This window comes from Sitodiplosis mosellana, unplaced genomic scaffold (assembly GCF_009176505.1).
Source record: "Sitodiplosis mosellana isolate CC-2019 unplaced genomic scaffold, AAFC_SMos_1.0 Smas_scaffold_6197, whole genome shotgun sequence".
NCBI classification, from domain to species: domain Eukaryota; kingdom Metazoa; phylum Arthropoda; class Insecta; order Diptera; family Cecidomyiidae; genus Sitodiplosis; species Sitodiplosis mosellana.
In genome coordinates, this window is record NW_022601438.1 from 6575758 (window position 1) to 6592831 (window position 17074).

Genomic DNA, 17074 nt, shown 5'->3' on the forward strand with positions numbered 1-17074 from the left:
TACACCGAGTTTAGATGTTTATTTATTGGCGATTGTAGTGGCGCGCAAACGCGCTCATGTTCGCCAGACAAAAAAAAATCAGCAACATATCTACATTTGCCACCATTTTATCCCTCTCGCTCTTCGATTGATTTCGGTGTTTCAGTTAAGTTATCCAACAAAACGATGATAATGACGATAGACAAGCCTCAAGAGTACGATAGATTGATAGATATTGTGTACAAGTGAATTCAAATCGCAATCTATCTCAATATACCCATCGAGATATTTTGTTGCAAACACATTTTTCCTTCCATTTCTTTCTGACAAATCGATGTTTGAGCTGCAGCTAGTTTCTTCTGATTTGTAATTAGTATGCATATGATTTCATTTCGTTTGGCGGTTTCGTCTCACTCTGAATCACCGATTTGTGTGTGTGTGTGTGTGTACCGATGATGCTCTAACCATTTTTTTATGTGCTTTACAAAATTGTACCGATTTTCGTTGTGTTTGTTGCATTTTTATTTTGTTTTTCATTTGGTTTGCTCAATTGTGTTCGGCTTCCATTTCCATTTTCTCCTCTGGCAGCCTCCACTATAAGTTGATCGCGTTTAATTGATTGCTGTGCTTGTGAAGGAGATAATTGATTAGCGAACACTGAATGCAACAGCAACAATGTTCTCGTTCAATGTCTTTTACTTTTCAGCATCGAATTTGACTAGGCGAGCTGGTGTTTTTGCAGCCGCAAAACATCATGTGAATCGTATAAAATAATGAGAGTGTTTTTTTTTTGGTTTTCGTTCGTTTAATTCAGTGATTCACACTTTATCCGATTTTTCACCAGCCAATTCATTTACATATACACACACCATTCGAAAGGGTTGTTGCTTGCTTCAAGACATTTTTTACATTCACTTTTCATATCTATTTTTATACCAAAATACACTGATATCGGTAAATTTCGCAATAAATATTGCCAACATGAACAACAAATGTTCAAACAAACGAAAAAACAAACAAATATTTAAAATACGAAAATTCATCCAATTTCCGGTAGTTGTATCTTTTCATCGGAATCCGGTGGAAATTCAAATTACCGGAGGGAAATTCTAAACATGAAAAACATACATCAATTTGAATAATATTCATTCGATATGATTAAAAACAGTAATTAGAAAATGACGAAAATGCTTGCTCTTCAACTGTAATTATAAGGCTTGAGAATTGGCCTGCAGAGCAAAAATTCATACGATAGCCATCAACATCAATGTTGATAAGCGGTGGTAACTCTATCTTTATTGTAAATTTTTAAACAAGACAAATTTTGAGCTAAAAACTTTCATCTAAGCAAGGAAAGAATCTTGGTCAAACTTTTGGTGTTTTTAGTTTTACCACGCTCTTCAGGCTCATTTATCATGCGAATTTGTTCAAGCGCCTAAATTTATAGCTCATCCAGCAAATAGCTTTCACCGCCAAGCTTTCGTTCAAATGGTCTAAAAGAGGTGGAAGGCTTCAGTTTTAGCACATCAAAGCTTTGAATGAAGCAATGAGTGTACTTCTGAAAATTCGTAAAAGAATAACGGTTCATTCTCACAAAGCTTGAACTCAAGCTTAACACATTAATCGCTTCACATTTTTCACATTCGTCCAAACCATTGAAGGCCTAACTTATGATTTATGGCTTCGATTCAATACCAAAACTTTCTTCGAAATTCTTTTGATCGTTGAACAGTATCTTTTTATGGGATAAAGAGAAAAAAAATTGCCCATTACTTGAGAAAATGAATTTTTTGCTTTTATTTCAAAAAATACACATTTTATGCTTTAATATCAATTCTGAGGAAATGACTGATTTTGTTTCTATCACGATTTTCCTTTTATTTTGATTTCGGTATTATTAAGAAAATGAGAAACAAAAATGAAAAATAAAATGGGAATAAAACAAAAATTGAATGCATTAAAGTCATTGACATTGGATGGTAAAATCGATCATTCATTGGGTTATCATTAAACCAAGTTATCATCAAATCATTGGACAAATATCTTTCTCATTCATTGATTCAATCAATGTTACAAATAATTATTATTTGTTCATTGGATTAGCGAAACTCAGGCGAATTTCATCTTGGTTAAGCGATCATCGATCAAATAGCCGAAAACGTAGATTCGGGTAAAAAATGGACTTGTTCCCGATTCTATATGTACACTAATTTGTAACAAATGCAAGCGGCTGTCAATTCTTCAATCCAACGACATATTCCGGGACGAAAATTCTTTCCTTTCTAAATTCCCGATGCTATTGTGGAAACAGATAGTGTCTCAATCCAACTCTTTAGTATATTGTTCATTTCAGTCCGGATTGCGACCTCTGCTATTTACAAAAAAAAAAACAAATTATGGTTTCGGTGATTTTTTCGCGAGATTTGCATCTCCAGAAGATTGAACCATGCATCAATAACATGATGTATTGCAATAAAATGCATCATTTCCTGTTCGAGTTCGGTATTTGGGACCCACATTTTTGATGTACGATACTGACGTATTTCACATTTTCTCAAATGAGATAGTCAAATGAAACGTCAAATCGTTTTTCATGGTTTTGATACGGTGACGATGTACATATTTACCGATCCATTTGCATTGTTTCACCTTCGAAATGGGAAATTTTACTTTGGATTCTGTTTGATTTTACTTTGGATGTTGGTTTGAGTTTGTTTTAAAATTAGTGCTTAAGCTTGAGCTTTTTAATTGAGTTTTTTTTTATTTCTATGGTTTCATCGTAGGCCATGGGTGATCGGATAACAATAATTGTGATTGAACAAAAATGTTTGGTTTTCAGTGAAATTTTATTTGATTTTTTTTCTCTCTCTCTCTCTTTCTCTAATTGAACATAAAGGTGAAAATATCTCTAATTATGTTATCTTCTTACGTTTTATATTTCTGTGTAAATGGGTGTCGTTTGTAATATTTATGGCTTTTGCCGATTGAATTACGATCAACGAGTTAATTTTCGAAATTAAAGAAGAAAAAAAACAAATCCTATTGTTTCTCGGTCAAAACGAGATGACTCAGTCGAGTGAAAAAAAATGCATGAAAAAGCAAAATCAAAACAAAAATTGGAGAAATGATCATGAGTCATCGATAGTTGGGAAAATTCAACAAACGACAACAGAAAAAGGAAAGAAGATGTTATGTGAGCACAGTCGATGTTGCGTGCGGTGGTTAAATCCCCGATACAAGACCGAAAACCGAAGCACAACGCATACGACGAGATCACATCACCAGAGAGAGAGATAGAGATTTCGCGATGCAACGTAACGACAAAAATACAGTTTTGGTGAAATCATTTTCTCTTGTGAATTACGTTTTAATGTTGATCAAGCGTTTCGTGGTTGTTTTGTTGTTTGTCAGATTCATCTGACAAGATTTCTAGTTTGACCGCATTGATGGATTCAATGTTTGACGAACGTTTTACGCAACCATTTTTAGTGCAAAATATTCAGTTTAACAATGAAATACGTTTTTTTTCAGTTGGAGAGAAAAAAGAGTGAATGTTATTGTATTATGCCGCATTATCTTGAAACACACCGTTGCCGCTGCCGTTGCTGTTGCCGCTGCCGTTGCTGTTGCTGCTGCTGCTGTTATCTCGCCGGTCGATTCAGCATCGGATGGAGGAAGTATTAAAACAAAAAGTATTTCACCCACTTGTGCGTTGATGATTTTTCGTCAGTGTGTCACTAAGGCATATACACAAATCACCGTTGAACGTCAAGCAGATCAGCCAGCCCAGCTACAGACACACCGTGCACAGCTCCAAATAAAACAACAATAAGAGAAAGAAAACGATATTAGTTGGTTAACGAAAGTCAACGAGTACAGTTGTTTCGTGCGAAGCGCAAAGAAAGAGAGCTCAAGATATCAAGGGAGAGAGACTGAGTGCAGAGAGTGTGTACGAAAAACAGAGAGAAAGAGAGAGAGCGAGAAGCGAAACGACCCGAGAGAAGAAACAGAAAGAAAACGAATTACACACGATCCACATGCATGAAGTCACGGGAGCGCCCAATTGTTGGAAATCAAGAATCGTAGAGTGATTATAGCAACGAACGAAAACCTCACATTGTTAGTCGATTGCTGAGACGAGACACATTCAGATCGTGAAGTTGAAAGAAACACAAATCACAAGCCAACAACAGAAGTTAAACCCATTTTATTGCATTCATCGCCGAAAACTACAAGAAAATAAATCAAGTGCGACGAGAACAACGACGACGACGACGACGACGACGACGACGACGACGACGACGACGACGACGACCACGATCAAAAGAAAAGAGAAAATTCTTGCAATTTTCCCCATTTCGAGATCGGTTCGAGGCTCATTGAGTCGTTACAAAGTTGAGTCAAAGAAAAAATCTATTAAATTGCGGTTGTATCAAGTGCACCAAGCAATTGTGGTTCAAACGTTTGAAAATTTAAGGAAAAAAAAAGCGAACAGCATATCCTAAAGACAATCGCGTATGCACTGACACGTGTAATAAGACTGATAAAACCTGATCGATATAAAACGTTCGGCCCTTTTTTTTCGTGAAAAAAAGAAGTTTTTCTTAAAGACAACAATTAAAAACACGTTGGATTTAACGGTAAATTTGAATTGATTTGAACTGCATCGCAGGCGATTTTTTCGACTTTTTTTTCATCTTGTTAATGTGTCGCATCGTGTAGAATAATCAAAAATTCAAATTAGTAAGAGATAGAAAAAAAACAACAAACCCAAAAAAAAGAATTCTTCATCGAAATTTCTATGGTCAAAATTCGAGTCGAAGAAGAAACAAGAATTTCAGGTGTTTTCGGTGGATTGAAAAGACGCATTGAACCTTTTACAGTTTTGTGAAAGAGAGAAAAAATCAGAAGAATTAACGAAGAAAAAACCAAAATCATAAAATTTGGTGCATCTTGTTTCCAGTTTTATTGTGTGTGTGTGCGCGCTTTTTTTTATTGTTGAACACAGAAAAAAAAATACTTTTGTTATTGCTGTTGGTATTCTCCAAATTCTCCCGTTGTTTTAATTTGTTTTCGTTGGTTGTGCGCGTGCGCGTAAACATATCACGTTAATATACTGCCCATGCTGGTTTGGTTAAGCCCAGGCTGTTGCTGCTGCTGCGTCTTCTTCTTCTTCGGTTGAAATGTACATTTCGCTGTTGTAGGAGCCAAACCGTAAAATTTGGGTCAAGTTTAAAGAAATTCCAATCTGACTAGGTGTACTGTTGGTGCCGTTGCTGCCCATTGCTGCTGCTGCTGCCGCTGCTCTTCACTCGTTGATGATTTCATGTGCATACATGAATTGCTTTCATTCGAAAATATTTCTCTTGCTCACACGTAAGTATAAACTCAAACCTTATCGCGGTGCTTCTATTTCATTTGATTCTTCATTTCATATCATCATCATGATCATATTTTGTTTTATATATTTTATTTCAACGGGTATCGCTTTTTTCTGTATTTCGTCCATTCGTTTTTGTTTTTTTTGTTGGCTCATTTTGCTTTTTGTTTGCGTTTTTTTTTTGCTGTTCGGCAATTCGCGCGCGGCCAATTGCTTGTAATCCGCTTGCGTTGCGCGTAGCTGGAATTTCTGTTTTATAAGTGAAAATCGATACAATTTATAAACTGGCGCGAGAGATTAGCATGAGTCACGATTAATTGATTTTAAAATGAATTTTATCTTCTCCTTTTTGCTGGTTATTGTTGTTGGTGTGTTTTTTTCTGCATTCGCACTAACTACGAAACGAAACGAAACGAAAATTCCACAATTCGATGGATTTAATGAAGATGATTGTAAGAAATTTTTTTTTCTCTAGTATTTTTGTTTTGGTGTGGGCGTTTCTCTTCTTTTATCGTGCTCATATCTCTTCGATTTCGTTTGGATGTTACTTTTTTTTGCGATTCGTGTTGTTCGTGGTCTATCGATTGGTTCGTGCGGTGGCGCGCACTTAATCAATTCCCAATAAGAATGAAAAGCAAATCATAACATAATCGCCGTTGATTGACTAACGAATCGGCTGCTCGCTTTTATAAAATGTAAAACAATTCAATATCACGCTTTTGTTTTTGCATTTTTGCTTGTAAGTGTAGGTTCAATGGTCAATTTTTGTTGCTTTTTTTTATGCTTTCATTTCTGTTAAGTAGAATTGTGCGTGCCACTCTCACAAACCCCAAATCATGCACACGAGAGAGTGAAAAAAATGCGCGAAAAATCAACAACGATGACCAATCGAAATTGTTCGATATGCAAAGCCATAATAGAAACTGACGTGTGTAGCGTACACACACGAAAAAAGAATGAAAAATCGGTGCACACGAAAATCGAATCATCCAAAAAGCGAATGAACGCAAAGACAATGGCGAATTGGTTGAAGCCATGCAAAAATGCCGCGCTAAAGATATCATAGACTTGACAATTGAGCATACACAACGCGGCATGTACACGGAAAGAAAATTAAATGAATGAATGCCAAAGTCTCGCTCTCAGTCAGTCAGTCAGTGAGTCAACAAACGAAATAGAAAATGTCGAACACACTCCGTGCACGGGGAAATGCCAAGGAAAAAAATCTAGTCAATACAACGAAGACGTAGACGAAGAAGAAAGAAACAGCAAAAACAACAACAACTATAATGACGATGACGAGAAACGAGCTGAGTTTGATTAAAACAGAAAAGAGAGAGAGAGAGAGAGAGAGAGAGCGTGCGAGAAAAAAAATTCTTCCGCTTTCTCTGTGCATGTATACGCACGCGCGCGCGCACACCAAAAGCGCATTGACACAATGTAGCACATTTCGGGTCGTGCGATGTAGGCGATGAACATTGATGCTCGTTTGTTGAGTTACATTCTTACGCTCGGCTCGTTCAAGCTATTTCCTCTCAGCAATTTATATCGATCCATGGCCAAAACAATGTGCGATCCCAATGTGCACGACGACGGCATTTTATTTTTGAAAGGTCAAAAATAATTTTCGGACAGCGTGGTGTTTTTGTTGTGGTTTTCGTTTATTGTCTATTTTGAATTTGTTTCGCGCGCGCACGTTCAAATGAATTACTTTGGCATGGGGAGATGTGTCGGTCTTTTTGGATGGGAACGATCGATTAATGGACAAAATAGAAATTGCCAAAGCGACAATAACAAAGCCAAACAGACACTGACGACAATAAAAAAGTGAATCACACACCAAACACGAAACAACAACAACAACAACAACAGAAAAACAAGTGTTGGAGTATCATTACACGGAATATATGTGACGAATCGAAGTGATTTGATTGTTGCTGTTGTTGTTGTTGTTGGCAGCGTAGCCATGGCGTGTGCGCACAGTTCTACTTTGAGCATTTCATTACTTTCTACTTCATTATCCCAAATCCGTGGCAAGAAGAAGAAGCAGAAAAAGCACACACGGCAACGAAACGTCATGTGTATGTGATTTTTCTCTTGCCTGCATGGTGAAAACCGGTTAAATGTATTTTTTCAGCAATTTACATATTTAGGATGATGTGTGTACGTTCTTTTCACTTTTTTCGAACGAGGTTTTTTTTTGATTCTCTCTCTCAGTACTTGATCAATGTTCTTTTTTTCTCTTCAGCGTCAAATAATTGAGAGTCTCAAATTGAGACTCTCAATTGGCGACAAATGATCGGCGATCATTGATTACAACGAATTGAATGGAATGGTATAGACAGAGAGACGCCGAAAATAGTTTCAAAATGACGTTGGTCATATTTATGACTATGGATTTCCCATCAAGTCATTTTGGTTAGCCTAATTTCATCCATTGCATTGCGGCGCTTGGTATAAAGCTCTGAGAAAATCAAACGGTACAGCTTAGCCGAACAACACATTTAAATTCATTTTTGGTTGAGCGATTTAAACCGTTCGTTCGTTCTATTTTCAATTCACCATATGATTAGCAAAAACCCTAAATGGTGTTCTATTCGATCGTGCTTGTTTTGTCGTCACATCCATTCGACGTGTTCCGTCTCACTCGTCCAACTTTCTTCACGTCTCCAGTGGCGCGTCGGTGGCGGGTGTAAGTTGACGCATAGACAAAACATACATGTGCCGGATACAGCATTTAGCAAAATATCAAATGCAAAACATTCCACACCCGTAGTCTATGCATTGTGTTCTTGGAGTGTGCCAATTTTTCTGTGTCAAAAAGTGTTGCTTTTTTTTCGTTGATTTAGAATGAATGCTTTTTTACTTCGGTTGTTCTTGTCGTCATCGTCATCGTCATCGAATGAGGTTCGTTACCTGTCTTTCTATTCTTCGCCATACACACCAAATCTATTTATGCTGCTATATGCACACGTTGACTCAATCGTTCGCTCGCTCTCTCGCACATGAACTACACCTCCTCCAAACAGTGTATGCGATGTTGCATGTCTTTCTTTGGTATAAATTTTTTGATTACCGATTTTTTTCGCTTCTTCTTTCTTCATTATTGTTCTGCCTGACTGGGTATTGTATTCTTGTTGAGAGGTGCTGCTGCTGCTATTTTATTTTCTGCAGCCTTCATTTACGTTTTGCTTTTAATTTATTTCGACTAAATCAAGTCGCTTTCATATCGAATACACACATGCATGCCCCAAATATAATTGTATGAATCTTTTTATATTCGTTTGTTATTGTTGGAATCCACCATTCGCCACCTTTTTAAATGAAAGAACGCGAATGTCATCGACCAAAAAGAACCTACACTAAACGACAAAAACACACCATTTTGCTGGAGAAAGAAGAAATTCGACATCATGCAGTGCATACTAACGAACGGAAAAAAAATAGTAACAAAGAACACACCTAGAGTTTAAAATCAGATAAGGCATAAAATAAAGCACAGCTCAAAGTAAAGAGACGATGGCATTTTAATGGGGCACACACTAAACCGACAAATTTAATAATAAACAACGAAACAAAACAAAACTAAATCAAACAAACACACACACACACATCAGTGACATATATTTTCTCTCTGCGTCTCTTGACATTCATTCTAATGGCAGGGCGGCTCAAACAAATAGACTAGCAAAACCGCCAACAACAATTCACATTAAATTATGTTTTGTTTTGTTTTCAAAAGTAGGGAAAAACATTGCGTTTCATTTATATGTTTTCCAGAATGTTATTCATTATATTTATCTATTTCATTTTCATAATTATATCGTTTCTACAGGGTTTAATTATCAATCACGTTGAGAAGATACACCGCCAGCTAAAGAATACACAAACACACGCACACACTACAATAATAGCTACGCCAAGAGCAACAAACGTTGTTAAGTTAAATAGAAATAAATATGTGGCGTTTATTTATTGTGGCACTGTCAACGGCAATCGTTTGCTGTTCGGCCGAAATCGGATCATATGATTATGACAATAAAATTGAAGAGAATACAACAAATGATCGTGATAATTTGACATCGAACGTGTACGTTTTGCCCGAGCAAATTTTCAACGATGGCAAACCATTTTATGTGAAAAAAGACTCGTCGGGTTCGATTGATTTTAATGCAAAAACCACACCCGAATCGCTGCCAACACCAACCGATGCGATCAGCACTCAAACCACCACCCTGAACAATGGTGCCGTTGCCAATGAGATGAATAGCACACGTAAACATGATATTAGTTTGGATAATACCGTTCGAACACAGAATATCCATGATTTTTTGAATTTACCCGTAAAATATCAATCATCGAAGTTCGTGTATCCGCTGGTGTCCAGCTCATATGCCAATCTCAAGTATCAGGGTAGCAATAAAAACTATGTGTCCAATCACAAATTAGATTCGTCGACGGTGAAATCAGTGGCATACACCACGAAAAAATACAAATCCACATATCCAACCAAATCGTATACAGCATCGTTCAGAACGAGTAGCACAACGGAATCATATGATAGCAGTACAAAAGCTACGCCATTGACAACGACAACAGCGAATAATACGCGAAAATATGCCAGCATTCCGCCACGAACATCAACGCCAGGAAGACGTTACACAACACTTTCAAGAGTGAGCAGTACAACGGTGCGTAATAGTTTGCCGAATACAGATGTTAAATTCACACGAGGCCGATCGACAACCACGACCACCACCACCACCACCACAACAACAACGTCAACGCCTATTGAATCATTTGAAAATTCATTCGTAACACCAACACCAACACCAATTGCAAGTTCAACAGCCGTTGCACCGGAGCACAAAAACAACAAGAATGCTACCGCTGAAGATACAAAAGATGGTGATAGCATGGGCATTAGCGACTTATTCTGGAATTTCTTCTCTAACAATGAAGAAAACGATGAAACCGAAGCCACAAAAGTGACACCATCGACTACGGTGATGACATTGCGACCAACCGTTTCGACAACACATGCACCTCTGAACACAAGAGATTATGCACATACGCGACCGTATACCAGTCGATACAACATCACAATGGATTCGGCAACACGAAAACCAATCAATCGGACAGTTATACAGTCGGAGTTGAGCACATCCACGATTCGTTCAACCGAACCGATCGGAGATCGATTTGCTTCGGCATCAACGGCATCATCATTGATCGCCGACTATGGTGATAAGACGACAGTGCATGCTGGCAAATTCCGTCCACCAACCAATGTGAATAATATTCGAGTATCGCCCGGTGCAAATACAGTAACATTCGTTACAAATGGCCAAGTTTCAGCGGCTACCAGCGGCATTGGCTTTGACAATGTTCATCCATTCGGTGAGCAGAATACGTACAAAGGCCCATTCCAACCACCACCACAAAATCATATGAATAACATTGTTGTTTTGCCCGATTCGAATTCAGCATCGTTTGTGGCCACCGGTCAATTACAAACCACAAATCGTTTCGATCAAAAGCCCGTCGCGCCTCAAAGTGATAACAACAACGTGCACCGACCAATCTCCAATCAAAACAAAATCGATGAAACAACGAAACCGGGCATCACTTTCATTTCAAAGGGTCATGTGACATCGGCCGAAGCGTATGATAATCCAAACCAGAATAATGTCGTTTTCCATGGACCATCCGCATCGAATTCGAATAACATCGTCATTGCGCCGGGCATGCACACCGCATCGTTTGTAACGACAAGTCAAATGTCATTGGGCGGCGGTGAAAAACCATTGCCTCCAGATCAAATTAAAAATATTGAAAATGAGATCAATGTTTATGGGCCGGGATTGCAATCGACACAACGGCCACATGGATTTTTGTTGCCATCAACTACATCGATTCCAAAACCAGTTTATACGATTATCGCGCAATCGGCCAGCAATGAAAATGACACGCAACACATTCGATTCCCCAATGAAAACGGTGAAAATGCAGAGAAATTGATTGCAAACCCGTCCATTCAGACACCCGAAGCCATCACGACGAATAATACAATCAAATTCCCACCAGCAAAAAATCAAGTGCCACAAGCCGTTCTACAGATACCACAAGCACCACCAGCTCCACCAAGTGAAGGAGGTTTTGTTAAATTCACCGATACTCGCAACGAAATCACCGATGGCCAGATCGATCCAAACAATTACAAGCAAATCATTCAGACACCATCGTTGCCAGCCGCCGGTAATTTCGTTGTATTCCGTCCACAGCCAGTGATTGCTGTACCACAACCACCGCCAACATTGGTCATGGGAATGGGAATGCCTCAAATGATTCGTAACACACCATTTTTATTCAAGAAACAGCCAACATTCGTCCATTATCCGCGCAAAAATTACACACTTCCGAATATTCTGCCACAGTTCCGGCCATCAACTCAACCGCAACCACAACACCAAATCTCATTGAGCCCCGAGATTGCCAATCAATTGCGTCAAGGTCAACTAAATCGTGCACAATACCTGTACAATGCCCAGAATCTACGGTACAAAATGCCAATGCAGTATATGCAGTATGGCCAACGCCCAATGCAAATGCGACCACCGTCGCTGGCCGATCAAACGCAAGCGCAAAATCGACGTCACTTTGAATTGCATCCGGGCAATTTCAATCAGCGAATTTATGATCGTCCAATGCTACCGTCGCATCTATTCAATCGTAACACAATTGTTGGAGCAAACGCATTGCTCGTCGAACCGCAACGATTCGAAGAAAATATGAAAGTTACAGCGACAAATGGCAATCTGGACGGTAGTATCAGCAACGGTAGCGGTAGTAAAAATGTGGATTTCGAAAATGGTGACGGCAAGTTGATGTCTGCACAGTCAATTGTCGAAAGTCAAAAAGAAATACCAAAAGTGGAACCAGTTACCACACTCCAAATGATTCAGCATCAACGACTTTTGCAAAAAACCGGTGGAATTGTTGCCATGAATGGTTTGTCGGGCAATAGAAATGCAACGGCAACGGCAACGGCAACGGCCACAAACACTGACACAAACGGTAGCGAGAAGCCGTTGTATGTTGTATATCCGATGCAAAAGCAATCGATAGCCGGTCACATTCAGATGCAACGCGGAAACGGTGGTGAAATTTTGGCCGATCAAATGCATAAACCGGCAACCATTCAACAGCTTGGACTGCCATACACATTGGAAAAGAATAAATCGCGTTACATACTCAATAGCCGACCTGCTTATGAATTGGAAAAAAAATCAGAACAACAACAGGACCCAATTGCTGCTGCTGCCGCTGAAAATGACGAAGAAGACAGGTGAGAATATACATATATATATACATTTATTATATTTCATATTTCATATATCTGTTTTTTTGCATGCAAGAATTTTTCTCTCCTTTTCTTCTTCTTCTCGTTTTTATCGCTTTGACGACGTTATCATCGTTTTTTTTTGTTTCGTTTTTTTTTCTTAAATGACTTGACCATAATAATCAAAAACCACTTTTCTTTCTCTGTTTTTTTTCTCATTCTATTTCGTTTTGGGTTGGTCGTTTTCATGTCGTTGTTGGCCGCTTGGCTCATACACAGTGATCGTCCTATAGCAATTGCTTATTCGCCAACTGAACCAAATCCATCTCATTTGGCGGATGTGTATCGTCCGACGCCAGCTCATCATAATCATAATCACCACAGTACGCCTGTATTTGCGAACGCTCCCGTCGCTAACAACCATAACGATGGCTCGAATCTCAATGCAAATCAACAATTTCAGGCACCATTCATACCAAGCATTAATTTAGAGAATACCCAAAGTACACATAATGGTTGGTTAATTGTGACACCACCGTCTGTTGCCAGTGGTTCGTTGAACGTTGATTCGAAGAGCAATCGAATCAGTGCATCGCTCGTAAATTCAAATGCAACTGCATCAATCAGCCGATCGGACAGTGAAGAAACGGCCGAATCGGTGGCTAGTGTTGAAAATACAACGAGAAAATTCGATTTTGCCAACTTTACACCCGATTTCCAAAGTGGTTTTGTGCCAATCTACAAGGCGAGCACCATTCCACCGGCATCAGCACCAGAGGCGGAAAAAAGCGGACCAACCGCTCAAACACGGGCCGATAGTGACATATCCGATCGTTCTGATATCAGCTTAGAATCCTTAATCTATGACGATGAAGAAATGTAAGCAGACAAAAAAGAAAAGAGAAATTCACAACAAAACACCTGACTATTTATTTATATACATAGAATCTAAAATGTAAAATCGATTATCTATTGACCGCGATTAGTGGCTTAAGTGTGCACGTAGGAACAGCAAAAAAAAATAACATCAATTAATCAATGTGTGTTTCGGTGTATACATATTTTTTTCGGTATCTTTGGATCGATTGCGAATTTAAAATGAACGACCGCTACTTAAACATTCTTGTGGTGGCGACAGCAATCGAAAGAGTGAGAGAAAAGAATGAAGAATATGTAAAATATACACACATAAACACGCGCGCACAATTCAATAGAATATCGATACTCTACCGTAATACTTTGCTGATTTTAAGTAGGCTACTAACTTATAATTTATTTACGAATCCGAAGCGAAAGACAAAACAGAATCGCACGGCAATAGAGCATACAAAACAACAACGGCAGAAAAATAATTTCGAATAGAAGGCAGATGTATGTAAATTTATGTAAGACATGATGAAAAACCATAAGAAGGTGAGTGAGTGAGAGAAAGAGGGAAAAAGATATTGAGACGGAAAAAGGGAGAGACTTACATATTTTATTTCTGAGGATTTCATTCCAAGACACAAAAAGACAAGAAAGAGAAAGAGAGACAGCGAGTAGAAAAAAGAACAACGGTGTTATCAAATCAGCCATATAATAGTAGCAGTAAAGTAGAAAGAAGCAAAAGCATATACAACAACAAAAATTGTAAAAGTATTTATATAAACATGAAATGTTGTCGCAATGACAATGTGAATAATCGTGTCAAATTCTGATGCTAAAAAGACTTAAAGACGTTGTTGTACCATTTTATCCAACGCGAGATCAGGTTCGTTTTTCGACGCATCGAAGTGAAAGACGCAACCCGATGAATATGTGTACGTATGTAAAAATTGTGTAATTTTGTGTAAACCAAACGATGGAAAAAGAGCAACAATCGCGGCGGAAAAAAAATGATCCAAAAAAAAAACCATGTAAAACTGTTTGCAGTTTTTTTGCTTGGGTTTTTTCTTTTTGCTCTTCAAGATGATTCGACAACTTTTGTGTAAGAAAATCATCGCTACGGATGACGCACAAGCTTACTGATGCAAATCATACAAACACATACCGAGATTACATATTTTTGATGTAAATTCATTTAATAATTTATGCATACAAATCATTCGTGTGTGTGTGTGTACGTTCTTTTTTTTCGTTTGTTTTAAATTATTTATTTATTTAGTAATTTATTATTTATACAGTACTGAAATCGATAGTTGCAACCATTTCGAGTAGCAAATGTAGTGTATCAGGGGTTGCTGCTGTTGAGTTCACACTGAAAACAAAATTTCGTATACAGTTATACGGCTCTTTAAATTTATTGTAATAATAAACTAATTTGATGGAATATATATACTATTATGGTAGTTGCAAATGAGATAACGCGAAGGTGAGAGTAGAGAAAAAGAGCCGCCGCTGCTGCAGCTGAAGAGATTGAGCGAGAGCACTCAATGTAATGTGCGCGCTAAAACAAACACACAAAAAACGTTAGCTTAGCTATAATTGAATCACGCACAAAATTTCCAAATATAAATCGCTGGCAAAGTGGATTTTTCCATCGAAAAAGAAAAACTACTTGCTGCGTTGCATGTACGCGGTATTTTTTTCGGCATGTATCCAAATTTCCTTTCCAGAGACACACAACGACCGACAGCGGGAGAGAAACAACAAATAAAACGCGACCAAAGCACCAAAAAAATAATAATAAATCATAGAGAGATATTTATGCACTCGTTTCACTAATTACAGCGCGAGCAAAAAAGAAAAAGAAAAAGCAAATGAGAGATGTTTGTACCACAGTTTTTAAAAAGAAGAAACACACAGAGAAAAAAACAACAACAATTCGATGTAGTAAATTTTAAAAAAAGACATGTTTATTTTTTATTTTTTCTTAAATTTTTCTGTTTACTTCATTTGCTCACTCTCCCTATATCTCGCCGATAGTTTAAATTTCGTCAAGTAGAAGAAGAAGGAAAATATAATGAAATAGAAACTGTTTGCATGTATTACTAGATTGTAACCGATCTGGAAAAAAAACACAACAGAATCCGTAGTAAATAAAATGAAAGTTTTTTTTTTGTAACAAAACACATGGATTTTTGCGCATTTATTTTGTTCTTGTAGCATTGGAGTCTTTTTCTCGCTCTTTTCGACATGATGTCAACATGGTAAGGTAATGGAGAAAAACAAAACACGTACAACGAAAACGCAGTGACACAAATGAAAAACAGAAACAGAAGCGAAAATAACAGACTCACGAAAAATAAAAACGACAAACTCAAAATTAATTGCACGCGACCAAAAGACATGGCGATTGTGTGCTGTGTGTGTGTGGTTCGCGAGAAAACTAGATGAGAAAATAAAACGAAATAACATACTATTAACACCGAATTGTCCATTTCATTGTTAAGAATTGATCGGAAATTCCTATGCACGACACGGCGTACAGTGTACAGCACAGCATACGGATGGCGTCTGTCGGACGAACAGCATATACACTTTAGAAAATCACGAACTCACCTTTCGCCCTCTTTTGTTTTCTTTAACACCGTTTCCGTGATTATGCCATTCAAATTGTTATTGCTCGTTACATGCCAGCGCAAAAACTTTCGCTTGCAATAAATCAAATTTTTAACAAACATAGCACATTTTTGTCACCATTCATTATGAATTCGCTGTCGTTTACTGAAACAAAACAAAAAACTCTCTCTTTCTTTCTTCGTCTCTTTGCCTCTGCGTGTGTCATCCGTGCATCTCTCACCCAAGACAATGTGTTTGTTCTGCCTCTGATGGATGACTTGAATGATTGGTGCGGGAACATGACGAAGAACTCGAAGCGCCCGGCTCACATCAGTTTTCACTTGAGGCGAACCGAATCATTGTAATGTGTACAAACACTCTTCAAGAAGTGTACATGACCGTGCCCGTAGAGAATTAAGTCACGTAACAGCAGAAAATTTTAATTATTGCGTTGGATGCTGACACGATGCCACTGATTATTTCTTCTTCTTTTTTTGCCAAAGTCACACGGAACATGCCATTTTTCTCATAGAAAAGAATAACTGCAATCAAGTGATTTATCAAGAAAATGATAATTGAACCCAGAAAGCGAGAGAGAGAGAGAGAGGAAGAGAATAAAAAGGTCATTGGATATGATTTCTTCGCAATTATACATGTATTTATTATTCAAAAAATACAAAACACATTCATCTTCATTATGTCATCAAATCAATGTCCAGTATTTGTTCCTTCTGACATTGATTTGCTGCACTCGTCTTCATCCAACACGATGGATACCAATTAATTATTCATTTATTTAATGTTTTTTGTGTGTGTGTGTGTTTTTCTTTCTCATTCAATTAAATATTACAATTAATATTACTATCATTATTATTGTTATCGATTTTTGTTAC

General features: G+C 37.8%; 1 protein-coding gene across 1 annotated transcript; it reads left to right on the top strand.

Moving 5' to 3' along the window:
* Positions 1-4275: 4275 nt before the first annotated feature.
* LOC129577435 (mucin-2) lies at positions 4276-15739 on the top strand. Its single transcript, XM_055464423.1, has 3 exons — positions 4276-5355; positions 9195-12707; positions 12981-15739. Exons 2-3 carry the CDS (start codon positions 9319-9321, stop codon positions 13582-13584), a joined length of 3993 nt encoding a protein of 1330 aa, XP_055320398.1. The 5' UTR covers positions 4276-5355; positions 9195-9318; the 3' UTR covers positions 13585-15739.
* Positions 15740-17074: the final 1335 nt, after the last annotated feature.